This window comes from Octodon degus, unplaced genomic scaffold, assembly GCF_000260255.1.
Source record: "Octodon degus isolate 3935 unplaced genomic scaffold, OctDeg1.0 scaffold00147, whole genome shotgun sequence".
Lineage (NCBI taxonomy): Eukaryota > Metazoa > Chordata > Mammalia > Rodentia > Octodontidae > Octodon > Octodon degus.
Genome location: NW_004524723.1, coordinates 4358134 through 4379110, shown reverse-complemented (window position 1 = coordinate 4379110; position 20977 = coordinate 4358134). Strand labels below are relative to the sequence as shown.

Genomic DNA, 20977 nt, shown 5'->3' with positions numbered 1-20977 from the left:
AAATGGAAATAGAGCACTGTATTGAGAAATACCACATAGGGATGAATCTCTCACAATATGTTCAGTGAAGAAATCAAATAAAGAGCCCAAATCTACTTACAGTACTGTAGTAGAAAAGCAGATCAGTGAGTGCCTGGGGCAGGGACTAAGCCGATGGATTAGAAAGGGCCTATGAAAAAACTTGGCAGGGATGGAGGTATTCACTGTTTCAGGTTATGATGAAGGTTTCATGGCTATACAACTATGTCAAAACTTATTACGCACCTGAAATATATATATATATATATATATATATATATATATATATATATGTGTGTGTGTGTGTGTGTGTTTATATATACATATATTATGCACCTTAAATACATACAGCTTATTATATACTGTATTTCCCTGAAAATAAAACCTAACTTGAAAACAGCTTTAGCATTTTTTTTAGATTGCTTGTAATACAAGCCCTGTCCCTAAAATAAGGCCCAGTTAAGATTAAGATGTCTGTTGTAACATCTGGTAGACATACAGAATTATAAAATAATACTAATGTATAACTACATATAAATAATATTATTGACATTAATACTTAAAATAAATGATAACTTAGAATTAAATTTTTTAAAATTTTTATTTATTTGTGTGTGTGTGTGTGTGTGTGTGTGTGTGTGTGTGTGTGGCCAGCTCAGCCCACCAGGGGGCGGGGCTGGCTGGCATGTGGTGCTGGGGGATTGAACCGCGGTCCCTGTGCTTTGCTAAGCTTGTTCTAAGTAGATGCTTTAGACCACTGAGCCATCTCACCAGCCCCAGAATTAAGTTTTTGTAAATACCCAAGAGGGTGCCTTCAGATGAGAGATAAATGCATATGTAAACAGTAACTCAAGACGCACTGAATGACCAATTGGAATCCAGACACAGTGTGTGAGTAATGCGTGTGCTTGATAATGAGTGGACATGGTGGAGTCTAATCTGAATCTTCATCATTCAAAAAATGTTATAATGGATGTACTTAATGCACTTGTGTGAAATAAAGAAGCATTTTCCAAATTTTGCTGCTCGCAATTTTTTATCGTGTTTGCGTGGACCATCCTTCTTAACTGCCATTCTTTTTGTTGCCACTCTTGTCTCCTAAGTCTTCAGTTAATGCTTGAGTTAATGGAAACTCTGTGAAGCTTCACCTGCAAGAGACTGTGACTTGGACAAAGAGTTCATGGTATAAAGACACTGAGAGCTGGGATGTCAATGTATTATGCACAGACTACATGGACAAGAAGTGCTTGTTTAAGGAGAACTCTATTGCCAACTGTGAGAGAGTGGGGCCAACAGTTCTATAGGAAATGGTGTCACAAGACATTTGGGCCATACTTTGGGGTGTGGAGAACTATGACAAGGTTCCAGAACCACTGTTTTTGAACATATGTAAATTTTATACATGAATAAATGTAGTTTGTTGTACCTAAATAAATGTAGATCACTGTACATGAAAAAATAAGACATTCCATGAAAATAAGCTCTATTTCATTTTTTGGAGCAAAAGTTTATGTAATACCTAGTCTTATTTTCAGGGAAATATACTAACACCTGAACAAAATTTGGCAGGAAAATGGGCTCGAGAGATGGCTCAGTGGAATAAGCGCTTCCCTGACAAAGGGCCTGAGTTCAATCCCTGGTTCTGCCAAAAGAAAAAAAATTAAAAAATTTAAAAAACTGGTAGAAAAAAAAGACCAACCTTCTGGAGGGGGAGATTGTGTACTAGCTAGGAAGGGACAGAAGAGCCGACTTTCTTGGTGCACTCCTCTGTGAGATGAGCCCCAGAAAGGCTTCCCCTCACTCTTGGCACTCTCTCCCAAGCTGAGCTTCAACCCCACTCCAGGAGATGAAGGTCTCTCTGCTCCACAGGTACAACAGACCCGGTACAGAATGAGCCCCTAGGCGTGCAATGTCTGTATTTCCATTTGTCCTGTGAACAAGCTGGCTTTGACTTTTAGTAAATCTCTTTTAGCATTTTTGGTTTTAGTGGGCACAGTGCTTAAGATCAGGAAGATTAGTACTAAGGTTTGGATGTGGTTTGAACCCATTTAAACTCATGCTGAAAAAAAAATTTTGTACTTTTTTGGTGTGTGTGGTATTGGGGATTGAACCCAGGGCTTTGGACATACTAGGCAAGTGCTCTACCAGAGCTATACCTATGGCTCAGGATGTTGAAATGTGATTGTCATTATGGCTGTGTCTGTAGGTGGGGCCTCAGGGAGGCAATTAGATTATGAGGTTACCATTTCTGTGACTGCATTAATATCTTTCTCAAGAAACTGGATAAGGATCTTAATACTGGGTTAGTTCTCTTAGGAGTGAGTTGGGTCTTATCAATCCAGGTTAGCTATAATGACAGAAGATTATTCTGAAATGAGCTTGGCATCTCTCTTGGTCTGCTGTGCACACATGGTCCTGCCATACATGCTATACCATGAGGTCCTCACTAGGAGCAGAGAAGGTGCAGAGCCTTGAGCTGAAATAAATATTTTATTCATACATCACCCAGCCTCAGGTATTTTGTTGTAGCAACAGAAAAGAGACTAATGCAGCTAGGTATCTCTAATTTAAAATCAAAGTTAGTCTTGTAAGGCATCTGGAAGTAACTTGCACCAAGCCGGCAGCTGCAGTAACTACAGTTTCAACTTCACTCCACGATGTTTCCCTTGGCCAAAAATGCATTAGGTCTTTTTCCACTGTGAAGCATTCAACAAATGGTAGCAAGGCAGAGCCACCAGAAACGTACACCTGATTTCCATGACAAATATGGCAATGCTATATTAGTTGGTGGAGTCACATTGTGTATTGCTGCATGGACCTGTACAGCAACACAGATTGGAATAGAGTGGAACCTTTCCCCCGTTGGCAGAGTCACCCCCAAGGAATGCAGAGATCAGTACTCATGCCAACTGATATGATACAGCTAAATGATTTCTAAATGAAATCATAATTGATGCCAAGTAAAAGTGCTGTGCATCCATTAAAATATGGCCTATTGAAGAAATAAAGTACAATTGAAACCTTGAAAAAAAAATCAAATCAAAGTTAGAGGGTTGCTGGTATTTTTGGGTTTCTATGAGCAAGGAGCCACAAACAAACACCAGGAAGCCTGGGGACCTGAATATCGTTTGTTTCCCTGGGCAAGGTCTTACCCCCCACTTGATACTGACTTTCTATGTGTAACCAATGAAAACAAAATCAGGCCCACTACAGTGTTCTCTAGCCTCAGAAACTGAGCACAGGGACAGACTGGGAAAGCCTAGCAGGTAGGGAAAGCTTCTTCCTAGAGCAGGTACAGCAAGTGGAGCAAGAGAAGTGGGGACAGGTAAGGAGAGGGACATGGTTTCCAGCAACATGATGCAGGCCTTCAGGATCCTGTTGCTCTCTACCCACTCCAGCTCAGGCCTTGCTGTTTTTGATGTAGGGCAGCCAGGAGACCTTGCTAGGAGGCCCTTAGAGTGGGCTTATCCCCCCACCTCATTGGAAATGCACAGACCTATCTCATTTTTCATTGGGCTGCAGTCAGAAAAGCTGGCCTCAGGAGAGTTATGGAATTTCCTGTCTTGCACAGACTTAGAAGCTCAAAAACAAAATGTTTTTGCCTCTTCAGAGTACTTCTTGTCCTGCCTCCCTGCCTTCTCTGGGCAGGTCCAACCTCAGAGAGCGTGGTGCAGATGGGATGGAGCTCCCAGGTGCTGGTGGGGTAGCTCCAGCTCCATCTCCAGCTTGCTGTCCTGCAAGCTGATGGTGGTGCACACCATGGCCCCACTCTTTCTTGGCCCTTCCTACTGTACGTTTCCTGGTTCTTGGCTTCAGCAAGGCCAAGACACCTGGTGGGTCAGTCACTGGAGGCTAGAAACCTATCTGCATTGGCCTGGGAGAGGAGCCATGTGGGGAACAGCTGGTGCCATACTGAACTCCAGGCTCTCAGGCCAGACCTTGGCCCCGGACAATCTGGAGCTCCATTTCTCCTCTGTCCTCACAGGGATAAGAGGGAAATACTGTAGGTGGAAGATGTACTGACTACTCCTAGCTTACGAAGCTTGCTGGCTTAGCAGTGCTGTCTGCTGCAGAGTGGGGCTGTTCCCCTTGGGGTTGCAGGCTCCCTAGCAGCTGCAGGTCACTACCACTGCCCCAAGTCTCAAGTACTGTACTGCATGTCCCTAGCCAGGAAACAATACAAATCTAAAATCTGAACTGTGGTTTCTGTTGAAGGCATGATGCTTTCACACCACCATGAGGTTGGAAACTGCTAAGTTGGACCATCACAAGCTGGGAGCCTCTGCATTCCCGATCGAGGATAATCTCTGTGCTGCAGACAGGTGTGAGGACCAGCGCAGCCTACCCATCTGGCTCCGTTACTGGGTGGGTTTGTCAGCAGTGAGAAGAGCATAGATCCTGGGCTTCACCCAAGATTGCTGGCTTATTTTTATGTGACCCGAAGCAATTTGTGTTACGAATATAAATTGGATGATTAAAAATACCCTGGATATAGCCCCAGGCAACTTGAGAACTTGCTTTCTCTGTCTCTGGAGGAGATGAGTGAGAGTGTCTGACTTTGTGGGAACAGCCCAGGGCTTTTCATTCCAGGGTCACCACTGCCTCTGATCCAGTCCCTCTTCCCAAAAGCCTTCAGCAAGCAAGAAGAGAAGAGGGAACTGTGCAGGGGTAAATGCTCAGAGCAAGCCTGTTCTCAGACCTCCCGTTCAGACTGACCTTCCCTGGCAGGTGCAGGCAGTCACTGGGCCAGGGTGGCCAGAATTCAGGCTGAGTCATGCTGAGCACTAAGCTCTCAGGAATCCTTGAGAGTGAGAAAACCTGCCAGCCCTTGCTTCTCACACACTGCAGTGGGATGAGGAGCAGGGGGACTGGAATCAAGGCAAGTGGCTTCCTGTGGGCAGCCCTCACTAGCCCAGAACCTTCCGTCCTGTTTACAGACAGCGAGACTGCTATGTGCTAAGGTAAAAGGACACATCCAAGGTGACAGACCCATAGCAGGCGGGCCCAGGGCTCATACTCACATTTTCTGATGACAACACGAGGATGCAGTAGAGGCCTCCTTCTAGAGCAGGCACGTCCAAACTGCAGGCCACATGTGGTCAGACAGCTAGTAATATGGGCCCATGAAATCATGGAGTTTAACATTCTTATGTGACTATTAGTAAGTCTTCACGACGGGAGGGCGCAGTACTAGAGCATGGACTGCACAGGTGGCCAGGGAACGCTATGCAGGTAGGACACACGGCACTGCTACATTTATGAGTAACAATTTTCTAGGTTTTAGCACACAAAGGGTAAAATTAGATCAAAAATTCCTGAAGAACATCTTTTTTTTAAAGAATATCTGAAGAACTAAGAATTATAACCCTTTTCGTCAAAGCAGATATTGGTGCGTTAATGTCACAAAACATTAGGCCTATGTCTTTGCTACCCTCTTTTCACATGTCATAATAAAAATATTTTAAAAGGAAGTTTTGCAACTTTTATACATTCACAATATTACATATTTTATCTATGGCCCAGGTAAGCCAAAAAGCTGGATCCAGCCATGTCTTGTACCATGGAGAGCCTACACAGTGCCACGGAGGACACATTATTGGCTGTCCACAGGCTGGAATCCTGACAACTAAGAAAGACTAAAGCACAGCAGAGTTAAGCCATGCAGAGGGCAGTGAGTATGTGTGCACTCACCTCTCTGTGTGTGTGTGTGTGTGTGTGTGTGTGTGTGTGTGTGTGATTTCATTCCAAAGAGAAACAAATCAGTCTGGCTTATCATCTGTGGCTCAGAGGCTATGTAAGCTTTACACTTGCTCTGTGGACTTAGGTAAGAGACAGATGGAAAGTGGTGTTTCTAACTCACGGCCGTGAGCCGTGGATTTGAAGCAAGCTCCATATTCCAAGCCTAAGAGCTCTGTTCAATGCATGGATGATATTACAGTTACCATCAATTCTTGATAATGCAGCACTGATCAATGTGATGTATACTGTAGACATGATAACACTACAGGGACGTTAGATGACTACAAGAAATAACATACAACAGCCACAACAATATCTGGGAAGTAGTAAGTATAAAAATAAGTCCTTTTAACTTTCCTCACCCTGCTGATTTTTTTGATTGGGAAAATTGAGCCTGACAATGGCTACAACGAGACAATGTCCCAAGTGAGGATATTTACATGGAATCAGTGGAAAGGGAATTAACAGCTGCCACTATGATGAAATTATAACAGTTCAGTGTGCTGTTCCACAGGATGCTCACAGCTCTTTCAGTTATCTCCACACTCATGACATGGGCTGGATCATGTTATCATTGTACACTGGAAAGAACAGGGACCCTGAGAAGCAAGCTGGCCTGTCCTGAGAGCTCAGGGTTGATGGGCTGAGGATATGACTGGCTGGGTCCCGCCAGGTGCTTTTCCTCTGCTGCCTGGAGGGAAAAGGCACATCACCTACATTTGGCCAGAGATCTCTGTTCATATCTAGGGCCATTAGTCAGAGGTTTGCTACCCTGGGGTTATCCTTATCCTTTCCTGAGCACAGTCCTGGTTTGAGGCCAGAGTGGAAGGTCCAGCACCAGAGGTAAGAGGCTCTAGATACAGTGATGGCACAGGGAGCCCGGGCCTCCCTCATCTGGAGTGGGTGAGCACAGGCCAGAGAGAGGCAGGGAGGGAGTGGGCACAGGGACCCAGCAACAGAGCTGCAGCCACCCAGCTCCAGGGAGGCTGGACTAAATATAACCGAGGTGTTTCCACAGCTATGCCCTCTGCTCTCTGCTGAGAATGAGTGCAGGAGGGCTTTTTCCTGGACCCCAGAAAGGGCCATCGCCTTGACTTAATGGTCTGGGACTAAAGATCTAAAGTGGATGAAACTGGTGTCTAGTTTTTGGTACTGTTCTCCACTGGAAATGACAAGAACTAAGATTAAGAACAAGCTGCTATTAAAAGCAGTCTGTAGATGAGAAACAATGATGCTGTATAGATCTATGAATGTTCTGAGAAACGGAAGGCAGGAAGAAAAAGGGAAGAACAGAGATCACAGAGAAAAGGAGAGGGGAAATATGGGGTGTTATGGTTAATATTTTGGCATCCCCTAGGAGCCTCATTCATTCACAGGCAGGGCTTTTGAGAGGTGCTCGGTCACAGAGGCTATGGCTGACTCTGTTAGGAAGTGGGCCTGTCAGAAGCTGGTCATTGACAGTGAGACCTGGAAGCGTGTTTCCCGCCCCCCAGCTCCCTTCTCTATTTCCTGGCTGCAATGATGTGAGCAGCTCTCCTCTGTCCAGCCCCTTCTGCTGTGCTGTCTTCAAGTGTAAGCCTGCTGAACACAGGCTGAAACTTCTTAACAGTGAGCCAAAAGAGACCTCCCTCCTCCTTCAAGTTGCGGGTGTCAGGTATTTTGTACCAGGGGCAGGAAAGTGACTAAGACAGGGAAAGAGCAGAGGGAACAGGTGAAGGGAAGGGAAGGGAAAAACAGATGGATTGGCTGACACACTCACGCCTCTCCTCGAGTCTACAGACCCACAGAGCTGTTCCTTCCTGGAATAACGTTTTGTTCTGTTTTTGACTTATGAGAAGTCATTTCTGAAGACAGTTCCTAATCACAAAATGAAACATTAAATTCTCATTCTCATAAAGCCAAAGCATCAACCTCAGATGCAGCAGAATCCCAGAGCAGCAGAGCAGAGAGTGTGTGCCTGGCGCGGCTGAGGCCGGGTCCTGCTTTCACTGCTGGGCCACCGCGGGCAGGGTCTCTGCCTCTCGAACACTAGTCTTCTTCCTCTGAAGTTAGCTCCAAAGTATGCAGTGGAGCTGATTTGATAATTAAGACAAGCCTGTTCCTCTAGACCTCTAGGTTTTATCTATCAAAACTATCTCTTAAAAATAATAACTGGTAATGATTTTAGCTTAAAAACAAATGCACTGTGACATTTGAGAAAACTGTAATTTAGAGAATGCATTTAATATTCACATGATGAGAGCAATTTCTTGTCTTTTGTACTAATCCTAATACAACAGCCAAGATAACCTGTTCTGCAAAGCTGGAGCTGTCACTCCCTTGTACTGGACATTAAGCCTTCTAGGGCTTTGTTCCAGTGGCCTTGGTGTCACTCTGTACACAGCAAGAATGCTCCTTGTTTCCCCCTTCATGGCCTTTCCTTTTGCTTTGGAGAGATTAGCACGCAAAGCAACTTTATTCTGAATTTCTCCTTAAAAACATTTCTACCCTACTGGTTGACTTTTGTTGGTTGACTGCTTTCTGAGGCCCCATATTTATGGATCCAAATTTGCACTCACTGCACACATTTGCCTTTTTTTCTTGGATCTACTAAGGAGTCTCTTTAGGAGTTGAACAGGAGTTATTTTTCCTAGTTACTACAATGTAAAATACCCTTTCATCAGCAAATCTGAATTACTCCAAGCCTTGTTATTCTATGGAAACCCAGTAGGTCACCAACTGAGGGATGCTCTGGATGTCAGTGCTCCCCTTTGCCATTATTTGGTGCTCAACATCCAGCATGGTCCAGGGATCACAGACCATCCTTTCCCTACATGCCAGGATCAGCAGTACAGGAATAATTCAAGGAGGGATTTTTCTGAGTAGCCAAAGGCAGCCTGGCCCCTTTCCATTTCCAGGACAACTTGGTGAGCTATAAGTCCCCAGAGAGGCATCTGGCCTTCCCTTCAATGAAAGTCTGTCTCCAAACCAAATAGAACCTGCTTGCACAATCAGCAAGAGGGCTACTTTTATGGCATTAGAAAATACTCTTCCTCCAGTAGCCCTGCTTTCTTGTGGGCTTCCTTCCTCCCACTGACTTCTCCAGAACCTAAGGAGGAAATGGGGAGAGAAGTGTGTGCAAGGAAAAGAATGAACATGACATATGACAGCCCCCCAAGACCCCTAGCCAGTAATGATAGGGTGACTAGAAGGGAGATAGGGATTGCTGCAACCATGGCCTTCTTCTAGGCTTAGAAGGCATAATGCTAAGCAGGAAGGTGCAACATCCAAACCACCCAAGGTTCCTGTGAGTGGGCCTGAAAACCACAGTTTTGCTGTCTTTTTACCCTGTCTCAGCAAATTTCTCTTTGAACAACATACTCAACAAGTTCTCTGTGTTCCAAAGCTCACAGAGAGCACAGGTCAGGCAACTGGGCAGACCGTGCAGTATCCATAGGACCTGCTCACAGCCTGGGGAGGCGGAGGGCGCTGAATGTCTGTTGCTGATTGGAAAAAACACCAGCTCTCCCTGATGCCTACAGTGTGGCCCACATAGCTGCCTTCCCTGGACCTGTTGTCTTCCTTAGGGGATCTTCATCTAAACAAACACCCTGATACATAGGCCTGTTAATTTTTATTTTTATTTGAGATCAGCTCTTTCTTGTCTTTTTAAACTTACCCATATCATCTGTTCTTAGGAGCCACTAATAGGCCCCAGCAGGCCTCCAGTTAAATAAACAAACCATTAGGCTGAGGAGCTATGGCAAAATTAGCACAATTAGCAGATTATTAATCAATGTAATCACTTAGGAATGCTAACCTGACAAAGTCACCTCAAGGGAAATAGATTTAAAATATTCTAGCCCAAGGAAATCCCCTCCCTATTACTTAGCCCAATTAGACTTAAGATAGTTCAGATATTCCTGGGCTCTGCAGGAATTTGGAGTCATCATCCTTTAGGCTCCATCTCAGGCCAGGAGGGCTCACTGCCTGGTTAATTCTGGGCATCTCTTCTTTCCTGGCCTAAGGAGGAAAGAAGCTGTACTTGTTGGGAGGCTTTTAAGAGCTAGTTAGCAGGGCAGAAGTTGAGAGCCTGCCTGCCTACAAGTTAAGCCTACCCTTAGCCTGTCCCCTTGGTCACCACTGACCACGTGCTCACACAACAGGCCTTGCTCCTCACCAGCAGTAAGGAAGACACGGGTCCTTCCACAGGGAGATTACAGCAATGAGGCAATCAATTACACAAAAATTCCTACATAAAATCCTTATTTGCCCCCTAGAGCCCTTCACAATCACCTGCCCGCCACTCCAGCCATTGTACTGCGCCTGCTCAGGACCTTTGCGCTCCCGGCAGCTCTTCCCCAGGACACTTTCCCACAGCTCTCCAGTCTTGCTGCTCCCTTCCTGGCCCCTTCTACCCAGCTCTGTTCTCTTTTGCAGCTGAAGGAGGTATGACCACTGCCCTGTCCCCACTGGAACGGCAGCACTGTCAAGGCAGGACCCTTACCAGCCTCTGCACTGCAATTTTCCCAGAACATGCCTGGCACAAATAAATACAGGTGCTCAACAAAAATCTCTTGGCAGTAAAGGTAATAAGGGAAGTCTGGGTATTAGAAGAACTCATCCTGAGGAGACAAGGGAGGGCGTCCCAGAGAAAGTGACATCTGTGGGAATCAGCCAGCGGAATCAGAGTCTGTGTTCTGGATGATTGCAAAACCTTGGGGAAAAGCTAAAGCAGTGAGAAGGAGCCCATGTCTGTGGAACTAGCCCTAGAGACAGGTCCTCCAGGACAGAGCAGAGCACAGTGCATTGCTGCATGGCGCCATCTTGTGGTCAGAGTCTTGGAATTCAGCATAGGAGTCTGACCTGGTCACTGCCCAATCTGCCTTTCTGGATTTGCTCTTCGAACAGGCAGTACTATAGCAAGCTGATCCTTGGGTAAAAGCACATCAAATATATTTTATCCTGTGTAAAAGTTAGACTGTCAGGCCGGGGAGATAGCTCAGTAGTATAAGTTCTTGCCTGGCAAGCGCAGGGTCCTGAGTTCAATCCCCGGTACCAAAAAAAAAAAAAAAAAAGTTGGACTGTCATCATAACAGCACTAGCTGGGAACTTCCTGGTTCTGGGAACCCTGCATATCCACTTGTTTGTTCATCCTAATTCAGTCCTCACATTACTGTGAGTGGCTCTTCTTATCCCTAGCTCACTGAAGAGGCAGTGAGGCCTGGGAGTGAACTCCAGGTGGCAGGGCCAGGCAGTGGTCCGCAGGCTTCACACCAAGCAATCTTTCCCCCTTCCCATTCCCTGTCACAGCCAGGGTCCATGCTAAGAAGCAGCCAGAAGGCAGCAGGGGACAAGTGTTCTCACCAGCCCTGAGGACTCAGAGCTAGAAAAGCAACCAAGACAGCAAGAAGAACTCCACTGCTGAGAATGGTATGGGCCACAGACTCGAGCCTGCTGAGGGCCTGGGCACGGCGCCAGAGGTATCCCTGTGCCAGGCTCCCCCTGCCAAGCCCTGGCAGAGGCAGCCCACATGCCACTGGGCCTCAGTGAAGCTGTGTCTCCAAGCCTTGTTCACCATTTATGGTATCTAAGCCTGTCCGGCTTGCCGAGCCATAAATCCCCCCACTGAGAGGGTGTTCACACGTGTAGGCTGCTAAACATGAATCCCAGGTCCCACCAGGTTCTTGCTAGGGCTTTTCTCCTGCGGTTCTCTGACCCACCAGCATGGGTGATCAGTTACCCCAGGACCCAGGAGAATAGCCCCGAAGAGATCTCGAGCACTCATCTGGGGACCCCACCTCCACAATTAGCTCAGATGGCTCTGTCTAATCCAATCTAAGCAAAGACAACTCAGAACAAGTGCTGGATTAGCTGTAGTCCTGTTGGGAGGAAGCTGGCAAGGAAGGGTCAGAAAGAAGGCAGAGCTGTGTGGCTGGGCACCATGTGCCATTTGGAGCTTGACTGGGGTGGTGGGTGGGACCTCAGAGAAGAGCCCCTTGCTGGGAAGGGTCAGGGACAGCTGTTCCCTTGGCTCAAGGAGAGCAGGCTCTGAGCTCAAAAGTCCTGCCACACAGTCTCCTGAGGGCCCCAAGCCATGGAATTAGAACAGAGAATACATGGGATAAAGTATACACCAGAGCCTGGCTTAGGAGCGCCCCAGGGCCAGCTTGACTCTGGCTGAAGCATAGAGGACTTCCTGGAAGGAACAAATGGGCTGGTTCACTGGGAGAGGACTCCATGCCAAGCCACCTCTTCAGAGAAATCTGGCTTTACTCCCAGCTGGGAGCCTCAGAGAGCCAGTGGGGGTCACAAGCTCCACTGGTGCCCATTCCTTTGTCCATAAGGGATGGATGGAGCCCAGCCCCCACTGGCCAGCTCTCCCTCTGGGCCAGGGGAGATGCACTCAGGAAAAGGGCAGCCAGAGGATGAGCCAGGGTGTCACCATCCCAAGGCTGGGCTCAGAAGGCCAGGTTTGCTGCCAGCGTGGTACACTTGGCTGGGTGACGCTGACTTCATAACACCTTTAGTTCCTTCGGTGTAAAACGGGGACAGCACCCCCACCCCAGCAGGTGCCACAGGAGAGGTCAAATAGTGAGATGTGCCCCTTTTCCTTTCTGGGAAAGAAGGTGGCTGTTCCCTCTGCAGGGGCTCTTTCTCCAGGTCTGAGGTGGGGGGACAAAAACAGGAGGTGTAGTCTGTTCCTAGCCCAAAGGGAAAGCAGGCACACTGCATAGTCCAGCACCAGAGGACCCAGGCATGCTCAGGTGCTGGGTCCCAGACCTAAGGCAAGGGAGAGAGTCAGGCTTACCTGAAGGCCCAGCCCCAAGAAGTACCTCCCTTGGAACTGCCGCTGTGCCTGCCAATCCCACAGCCCTGGCAGATGCGACTAGAGTCTGGCTCCTGTGACTCCTGGGGACTTAATGCTTGGGTGATCAATGGATGCCTGTGATAATCAGATTACTGGGCACTAGGCTGGTGATGGAAAAAGTGAGCAGGGGGTGGTGGGAGGAGCAAGGGCAGAAGAAGGGGGCAGCCTGTGATTTTCCAGAAGCCTCAGTGTCCACATTCTGCTCCCTGTTTACAACAGCTCATTTGTGAGACCCTCCTCCTAGGTCCTCTTGCACAGTGGGTGGTTTTCTTCCTACCAGGCCAGGAGCTTGGGGGGCCCTCGGGAGCTTGAGGGCAAGGGTCCCTTGCATCTTTCCCCTGCATCTCCCATGGCTTTGGCAGGGCAAAAGGAGTGGGAGACTGGCTCCCTTAGTGGCAGACCCTTGTCAGGCACAGGCTTTCTGAGACACCTCTCCTCTGCCCCAGGAGGTTCCTACAGCCTCTCCTCTATGGCAGCAGCATCTGCCATCTGCGGCCTGGAGTAATGCCATGTGCACCTCTATTCCTTGGATTTGTGCCTGTCATAATGTTTTCCAAGTGTGTCCTTTCTCCAGAGCTGCTGGGCCCATCAGCAGAAAAGGTGCTTTTAGTGAGGTGACTGGAGGCTCTTACCATGGACAGTGACCCTGGCGCTGCAGGACACTTGGCCTGAGGTGTTCTCAGCCAGACAGGTATAGATACCATCATCCTCTGGCAGGGTGTCCTGGACCCGGAGCTCAGCCACGCCAGCCCGGCAGGTGGAGTGCGCATACTGGATGGGCTGCCCTGGGGAGGGAAGCATAGGGAGGCTGAGACGGGGAGCGCCTGTGATGGGACAGAGCCCTAACCTTAGCAGGGCCAATGCTGGGGCTGGCCCAGGTCCATGGCGAGCAGGGCTGGGGCTGGAAACATGGGGAGGGGGGAAGGATTCTGGAGCAATCTGGAAGGCAGGCAGGAAAGACAGATCTGGGCAATCTGGGTTAAATAAAATAGTCTCCACTCCATATCCTCAACTTCACAGAATTCAGTGCCTGGAAAGAATCTTACAGGGTCCTTTGGCCCCCAGCCCAGGCTCTGGCAGAGTAGACTTTGCCCAGACTGAACATGTGGCTTCCAGCTCCTTTAGATGTCTCCAGAAACAAAGATTCTCTTTCCCATCGTAGATATTTATCAGAAAGCAACTGTGCACCCCTGCCCCAGTGTTGCAATTAGCTCTATTTCTTTTGTGCAATTAGGTGCATCTTAGCATCATGGAAAAAACAACTATAGGAAACTAAGAATGCCTGGTCTTCTGAGAAGTCCTTGATCTTTGATTAAAGTCCTGCATGCAGATATAAATGTTTATAACTTTAGTAGTTTCCTTAACATTATATGTTCCTGAGATTTTATCACTCCAGGACAAGACCTTTCACTTCTAGGGGGAAAAATGATCTCACTACTGCAGACTCTGGCGTTAGAGCAGGAATGTGTCTATTTGCCACATAGGAAGCAATTGTCAGTCCCTTCGCTTGCCAGGCCCTGCGGTCCTGGTTTGCACTTCATAAACTCGGGGGTGGGCAGTAGGGAGGGAGACAGCACAGAAAGAAATGCTCTGCCTGCAGTGCGCGGTTTTCTTCAGCACACAGCAACACTTCATGTCTCCGCAACAGTCTGGTAGGAGGCAGCCAAGCATACCCCGCGGCTGGAGGGAAGCCGGACTTCCCAACCCATCCCTGACCATAAAATGAAGCAGGGTGGGGAAAGGCAGGAGCTGGGATCCTGCCACAGAAGGGCCAAGATATGGCCCTTTGCTTTTTTCTTTGTGACAGTGACATCCCCAAAACCTTTTCCTTGACATTACTAGCACATTCCTGGACTGTCATCAATGAGCCTCTGCCATCTAAACATGCACTGGCAAGCTCTGTGAGAGCTCTCCACTTATTGTAGTGCAACTCATTTCAGCCCTACAACCAGGGAGAGAACGGAGGCTCCCTAAAAGGAGCTGTGAGCTCAGGGCACTTCAAACTTGAGAGTCTTGAAACTTCTTCAGCATGAACACTGGGTTGGACCACAGCTGAAACCAAGGAAATTCAATTTAAGCATGAGCGCCCTCTAGTGGGAAAGGTGATTTATCAAGGAGTCAGCCCTGAGGGGTGTAAAACAGGATGTAAACTAAACCACAGCCCTTGGACTAAATCTGATCTTCAGCCTGTTTCTGGAGAGTCTACTGGCTAAGAGTAATTTTTCATATTTTAAATGGCTGGAAAAAGTGAAATGAAAATTCTGAGACACATGAAAACTACACAGAATTCTCATTTCAGTGATAATAAAGCTTTATTACAACACAGCCACACTCATTTATTCAAATATTGTTTATGCTATTTTTGAGCTATGACAATGGAATATAGTAGTTGTCACAGACTGGGTGAGCACAGAAGCAGAGAGATTTACTATCTGGCCCTTTAGAGGAATGGGAGTTAACCCTTGCTCTAGACCAATGATGGTGAACCTTTTACAGTTTTCAGTGAAAATAAATAGTCCTCTGTGGCACACATGCCACAGACTTGCCACCACTTTTCTAGATTCTGAGCCAGGTACGGACGCTCTGAGTCAGAAAGGAAACTCTTCCTTGGGTCCACAATGAGTCCTTGTATACATATCCTGCTCTCATTGCAAGGAGGAGGAGGAGGCTGCGACTTTTAGTGACCCCAGGCTCCCACAGGAGTTCTGGCCTTATGGGGGGTACAGAGGGAAGACAGACCTCAGTTCTCACTTAGCTATCTAAGACAGCTATATGGTAAGAGTACACAGCACCTGCCCACTCAAGGCCAGAGCAGACTACGCCAATGTGCAAGGTTCGTAGGGAATGTGTCAGGTGTACCTAAGGGGTGTGTGACGCAAAAGCTATGGCGTCTGCCTGAGGAGCTGGCTGAGATCCTGAACTTTCTCTCTTCCCATTCCCCATGCATAATGAAGCAAGTACTAAAGAGACGAAGGGGGTACCCAAGGTCCCCTGTTCCTGCTTCATAGTAGAGAAGGACCAGCATCAAGGCCTCCTAACTCACAGTGGACACTTGTCCGTCCTTCCCAACACAGGCCCTTCCCAAGCTCATCCACTGATTGAACTGTCCTGTTGTCTAATCAGAGTTGTGATACACTTTTGAAATTGAAAGACTTTTTTAAAAAGGGAAGGGTGATAATATTTGGTAACTAATTTCTTCAAAGGATCTTACTTGGCTAAGAACCAAAAAATAGTTGGCATGTTTTCATAGGATTATAATTAACATAAAAAATGACTAGTCTGTGAACCTCAGAAGCACCTGCCATTAAATAGAAGGCAAGATTCCTCAAAGTATTTCTAGAGTGGCTCACTAGTTTATTCATTTATATGTTTATGTATTGACTCAATAAAGATTTAATGAGGACCTGTTTTAAGTCTGACAAGAGGAAATGACATTAAATTGTTCATGCATCTACTTGTCAGGGATCCCACTGACTACTTTATACAATTTGATCTAACAACCACCACCCTGAAAGGATAGTGGTAGTACTGTCACCATGCAGAGGAAGAATGCAAGGCTCTGACATGTTACAAACATGCTTGGCCAGCTGGCCAGAGACTTGATTCCTGTGTTTTCTGTGCCCTGTGTTCCTAAGGAGTATGTGGTGCAAAGTGAGATGTAAGTATTAAGGCAGGGTCAAAGGGCTTAAGGGCTGGGGCAAGGCGGTGACTCACCATTGAGCAGCCAAGTGATTTGGGGCACTGGGGTCCCTTGCACAGAGCACTTCAGCACAAAATCTTGGCCCTCAATGACCATGCAGTCCTTTAGGACTCTGGAGAAGGAGGGGGCCACTTCCATGGCAGCCGGCTCTGTGAGGATAAAAGAACAGACAGCCATTTCAGGTCACAGCTTGCCCAATGTGGTGACTGACTGGAGTCACCTCAGCCCTTGCAGGCTGGCACCATGCTGCCCTGAGCACCAGGCTTCCTCCACAACCTGGCTGTGCCTTTTTTATCTTCATTCTTGTGAAGCAGCAGCCTGAGGCACCTGGAGCCCAAGGAAGATGACCTGGAAGGGGCCTTTCATGGTCAAAAGGTGCCCTAGCTCAGCGGTGTGTAGGACCCAGTGGCCTTTTCCCCAACTGTGGCTTAGGCATCTTCTGTCTGCCTGTGGCATTTGCTTTCTTGGGGCATCTCAGATGTCCCCCCGTCGCCCCGCCTGATGTGACTCTACTACTTCCTAGCATTTATTCTCTTCTCCTGTATGTCCCACTAGTGATCACATAATCCTATTAATGCATTTTTACCTGTAGACACCACAGGACCACGGTAAGGATATTTTAATTTTAAATTATTTTGATTATTTTTCCAGTTTCAGGAAATGAAATTAAATGACAAAGATTCACATGTCTGGTTTTCCAAATGTGGTTTGTGCCTCAACTCAGGTCAAGGGTTCGCAATGGCTGGGGCCTGGGAACATGCATGAATTCTCACGCTCTTACGGTTTGTGTCTAATTGTCCCCCTAAAGCCTCAAGCAGTCGTGGGGCAGTTTCTGGAGTTTGTGATTGATTACTGTGGATGTGGATGCCCACCAGCCCTGGGGCAGGTAACCTGCATTATAATGTAAGGAGGGATGAGCTGCCTAAGCAGCTGACCCTCCCTTCCCCTCTGTGTTCTTTGCCACCACCAAGAAAGGTTGCTCTCTGCCTCTTTGACTTGGAGCCAGCTGAGTGTGGACTGAAACCTCCAGTAACTGTGAGCTAAATAAACCTTTCCTTCCTTCATTTTTGGTGTCGGGTATTTGTCTCAGCAACGAGAGAAGAGTAACTGAGACACAAGCATATGAGAAAAACAAGAAAGCTCAAATAAATAATCTATGTTGAACCTCAGGGTTCTAGAAAAAGAATAGCAAGTTGAACCCAAAGTTCATATAAGGAAGGAAATTATAAAGATTAGAGCAGAAATTAATGTAACTGAGACTAAGAAAATAATACAAAGAATCAGGTTTCTTCCAGGAAAATGGTGGAGTAGTCAGCAGGAGAAAGACAGCTTCTCTGAAATTTGCAGTCTAGACCCTGGAATTTAGAAACTTGAGGAAGAAAAGGAGAAAAGTGGACCCCCAGGATCCAGCAATGAAGCCCATGGAGAGATTGAGGAGAGAGGTCTCAACATAGAAGAGGGGCGTGGCAAGAAGTGCTTTCTTCTGGAGCCCTGGTTCACTGCATGGGAGGAGCGGCTCAAAACTGCAGATGCACAGTGACTACTGGTGACCCTAGAAGCCTCCATGGAGAAAAGTGCCAGTGGAAGGGTGCTGAAAACTGCAGTGGCTGGTAAGCTTGTCCAGTTGAGATATACTTTGGAAGAGGGCAATTGGCCAGTTGCCATTTTGGAAAGGGGCCAACTGAACTTAGAACTCAGAGCAACTGCAGGTTGGTTCCACCTAGCTATTCCCAGTGTCAGAGTGAAGTACAGTCAAGTTCAGGCTGGCAAGAGGTCAGGAAGTGGAGGTCAAACCCATAGGAGACACCCAGAGTATTGCAGGCTACGCAACTTGGTTCTCAGCCTCAAAACTGGAAACCAGAAGCAGCCTGAACTTCAGTGGAACTACAGGTATAGTCTTTCTGGGATCACCCCACCATAATTCTACTGCTGGCTTGCTGGGATTAATCAAATGGATCTGGATCTGTTTGGCCCCTGTGCCTACCAGTCATAGCAGAGATGTGTGATGAAGTGGACATTATTTTTTCCTTGGCTCTTTATCTCTTCTTTTTTGTTCTCATTTTTTAAACAAGTTTTAATATTGTTTCTAGTGTTTGAATTTGTTTTGTTTGTTTTTATTGTTATTCTTGCTTGTGTTTCTTCCTTTCCCTTCTTTCTCCTTTACTACTTTCCCAAAGCTTGTACAATTTTTCATTGTCCTCCAGGTTTCTTTCTCATCTCTTTCTCTTCTTTTATTTCTCTATTTTCCCCCAACCCTTTTTAAGTTTTGTTGCTTGAGAGGAAAATTGCCATATTAAGGTGATATTTTCTGTGTATAATTTTCTGTGTTTTTTTGGATTTTGCTATATAACTACAAATCTTGTCTGTATGTTAAAGGTGGCAAATTAATAGTTAACACTGTTTGTCAGTTTTTAGGCTGTGTTTGACACTACTGTTATTTGTACTACTTTTGCCAAGGTGATGTCATTGTTCTAATCAGTTGTTCCTTGTAGGTCAAGACTAAGATTGCCTGCAAGTGATAAAGAATACTATAGACCAGTACCAAAGAACCAGGGGTTAGGCCAAATAGGCAGCAATTTTTCATTCACAATAAATTGAAGAGGTAGGGGGCTGGTGAGATGGCTCAGTGGTCTAAAGCACCTACTTAAAAAACAAGCTTAGCAAAGCACAGGGACCGCAGTTCAATCCCCCAGCACCACACGCCAGCCAGCCCTGCCCCCTGGTGGGCTGAGCTGGCCACACACACACACACACACACACACACACACACACATAAATAAATAAATAAATAAAATTTTAAAAAAATTAAAAAAAGAAAGAAAGAAAGAAAAACAAATCATTTATAAAAAAAAAATTGGAGAGGTAGGATCTTGTAACAGATTCAACACCCAAAAGTCAGATATACCTAAAAGACATCTCTGAGAAGTGGTCATTTAAGGATTCTGGATGCTAGAAATAAAGTTACCTACCACAAGCAATTTACAACCTTCAACTCAGGAATTAAACTAAAAGAAAATAGAAAATGAGAAGACACAGAAACAAGATGCAACTCTAGACTCACAGCTCACCAAAGTCAAATCCAGGGGGCAATGATGTATAGCAATTCAAAAGCCACCCACACGGGGTCTCTAAAGTGGTAACAGCAAATGTAACAAGCAGATGAATGAGGCTATAGAAAAAAATCAAAAGAGAAAAATTTCTTAGATAACTACAGAGATAACGATCACAATGAAGGACATGATTAGTGAATTTAGAAAATATACACATAAAAAATAAAGGAGTTTAGTAAAATGATGGAAACCATAAATGCCCAACATAGTAAAGAAATGGAATTCATGAAACAGGTTCATATATATACCCAGGAGATTTAAAATTCTATTAAAATATATGAATGAGAATGAACCCATTTAAGAACAGAATATCAGATCTAGAGGACAGGATTGTGGTTAGTGATCATGAAAAGAAAGATTTCTTGGGGTTGGGGAGATGGCTCAATAGAATAAGCACTTCCCTGGCAAGTGCAAGGGCCTGAGTTCAATCCCCAGTTCCACCAAAAAAAAAAAGAGAAAGATTTCTTAAAAGTAGCAAGGGTCCGTGAAAGATCAATTAAATAGATGCTAGATGATGCGAAGAAGAACAACATAAAATTGATTGGAGTAAATGGAAAAGCAGGCGATAGCACAAATAATATAAAAACTTGTTCACAGAAGTAACAGCAGAAAACTTCCCAGGCAGGGAAAGAAAATTTGACATAAGTGAGGCATACAGAATTCCAAATAGCCATGATTTTAAAAAGTCTGTGCTAAGGCATATATTACTCAAGATTTCAGAGTTTGGTGTCAGAGAGAATGTTCAAATCTGTTAGAGAAAAGAAACAAATCACCTATAAAGGAAAGCCCATCACAATCATAGCAGACTTCTCAACATAAACCCTCAACTCAAGGAAAGCTTGTAGTGAAGCATTTAAAACCCTAAAAGAAAACAACCTCCAATCCAGATTGATATTATACTGTAAAACTATCTTTCAAAATTGAGAGAGAAATAAGATACCTCAATGACAAAGAATACTGCAGAAATTCATGACCACTAACCAGCACTCCAAAATGTTCTGAAGGACATTCTAGAAAGACATGAGACCAGCGCAGCCCACCAGACCCAGTGCAGCCCGCCCTCTGAGTGAGAACTTCCACCGTGCCTTGGGCCCTCCATATCCAACCAATCCCAGGCCCTTTGAGTGTGGAGGAGAGCTTCTGCTCTGTCTGCGCCCAGCTGCTGCTCCAAGCCCAGGCCCGCCGCATAAGAGGCCTTTGCCCTTGTTATCCGGACTTCCCCTGCCTGGCCAGACCCAGAAAGCCCGCCGTCTGAGTAAGAACTTCTGTCATGCTTTTGGGAGTCTTGCAGATCCACCAAAACACAACACTGGTGAGTGTGTGGGAGAGCTTCTGTGCTCTCTCATCCCCGCTTCTCATACCCCTCCAGACCCAGCCCAGACCTATCATACAGGCTTGAGGTAAAACCCTGAAGCTAAAGTCCCTGCAGTGAGACTAGGGTCAAAACCACACAGTTAATCCAGGAACAGATCATCTTACCAGAGGTGTACTGCAGGCCCACCTCCAAGGGCAACAACAGTAAGGAGCTGGCTGGGCACAGTAGCCTAACCCAAGCCAGGC

At 46.3% G+C, this 20977-nt stretch overlaps 1 protein-coding gene across 2 annotated transcripts in view; it reads right to left on the bottom strand.

Moving 5' to 3' along the window:
- The window catches only part of Mylk (myosin light chain kinase), a 228515-nt gene that overhangs the window by 90689 nt on the left and 116849 nt on the right, over positions 1-20977 (bottom strand). For both annotated transcript variants that reach the window (XM_023702276.1, XM_023702275.1), the window contains exons 10-11: positions 16322-16456; positions 13240-13392 (exon numbers count right to left, since the gene is read on the bottom strand). In XM_023702276.1, coding sequence (XP_023558044.1) covers positions 13240-13392; positions 16322-16456 — 288 coding nt within the window. The remainder of the gene's footprint in view (positions 1-13239; positions 13393-16321; positions 16457-20977) is intronic.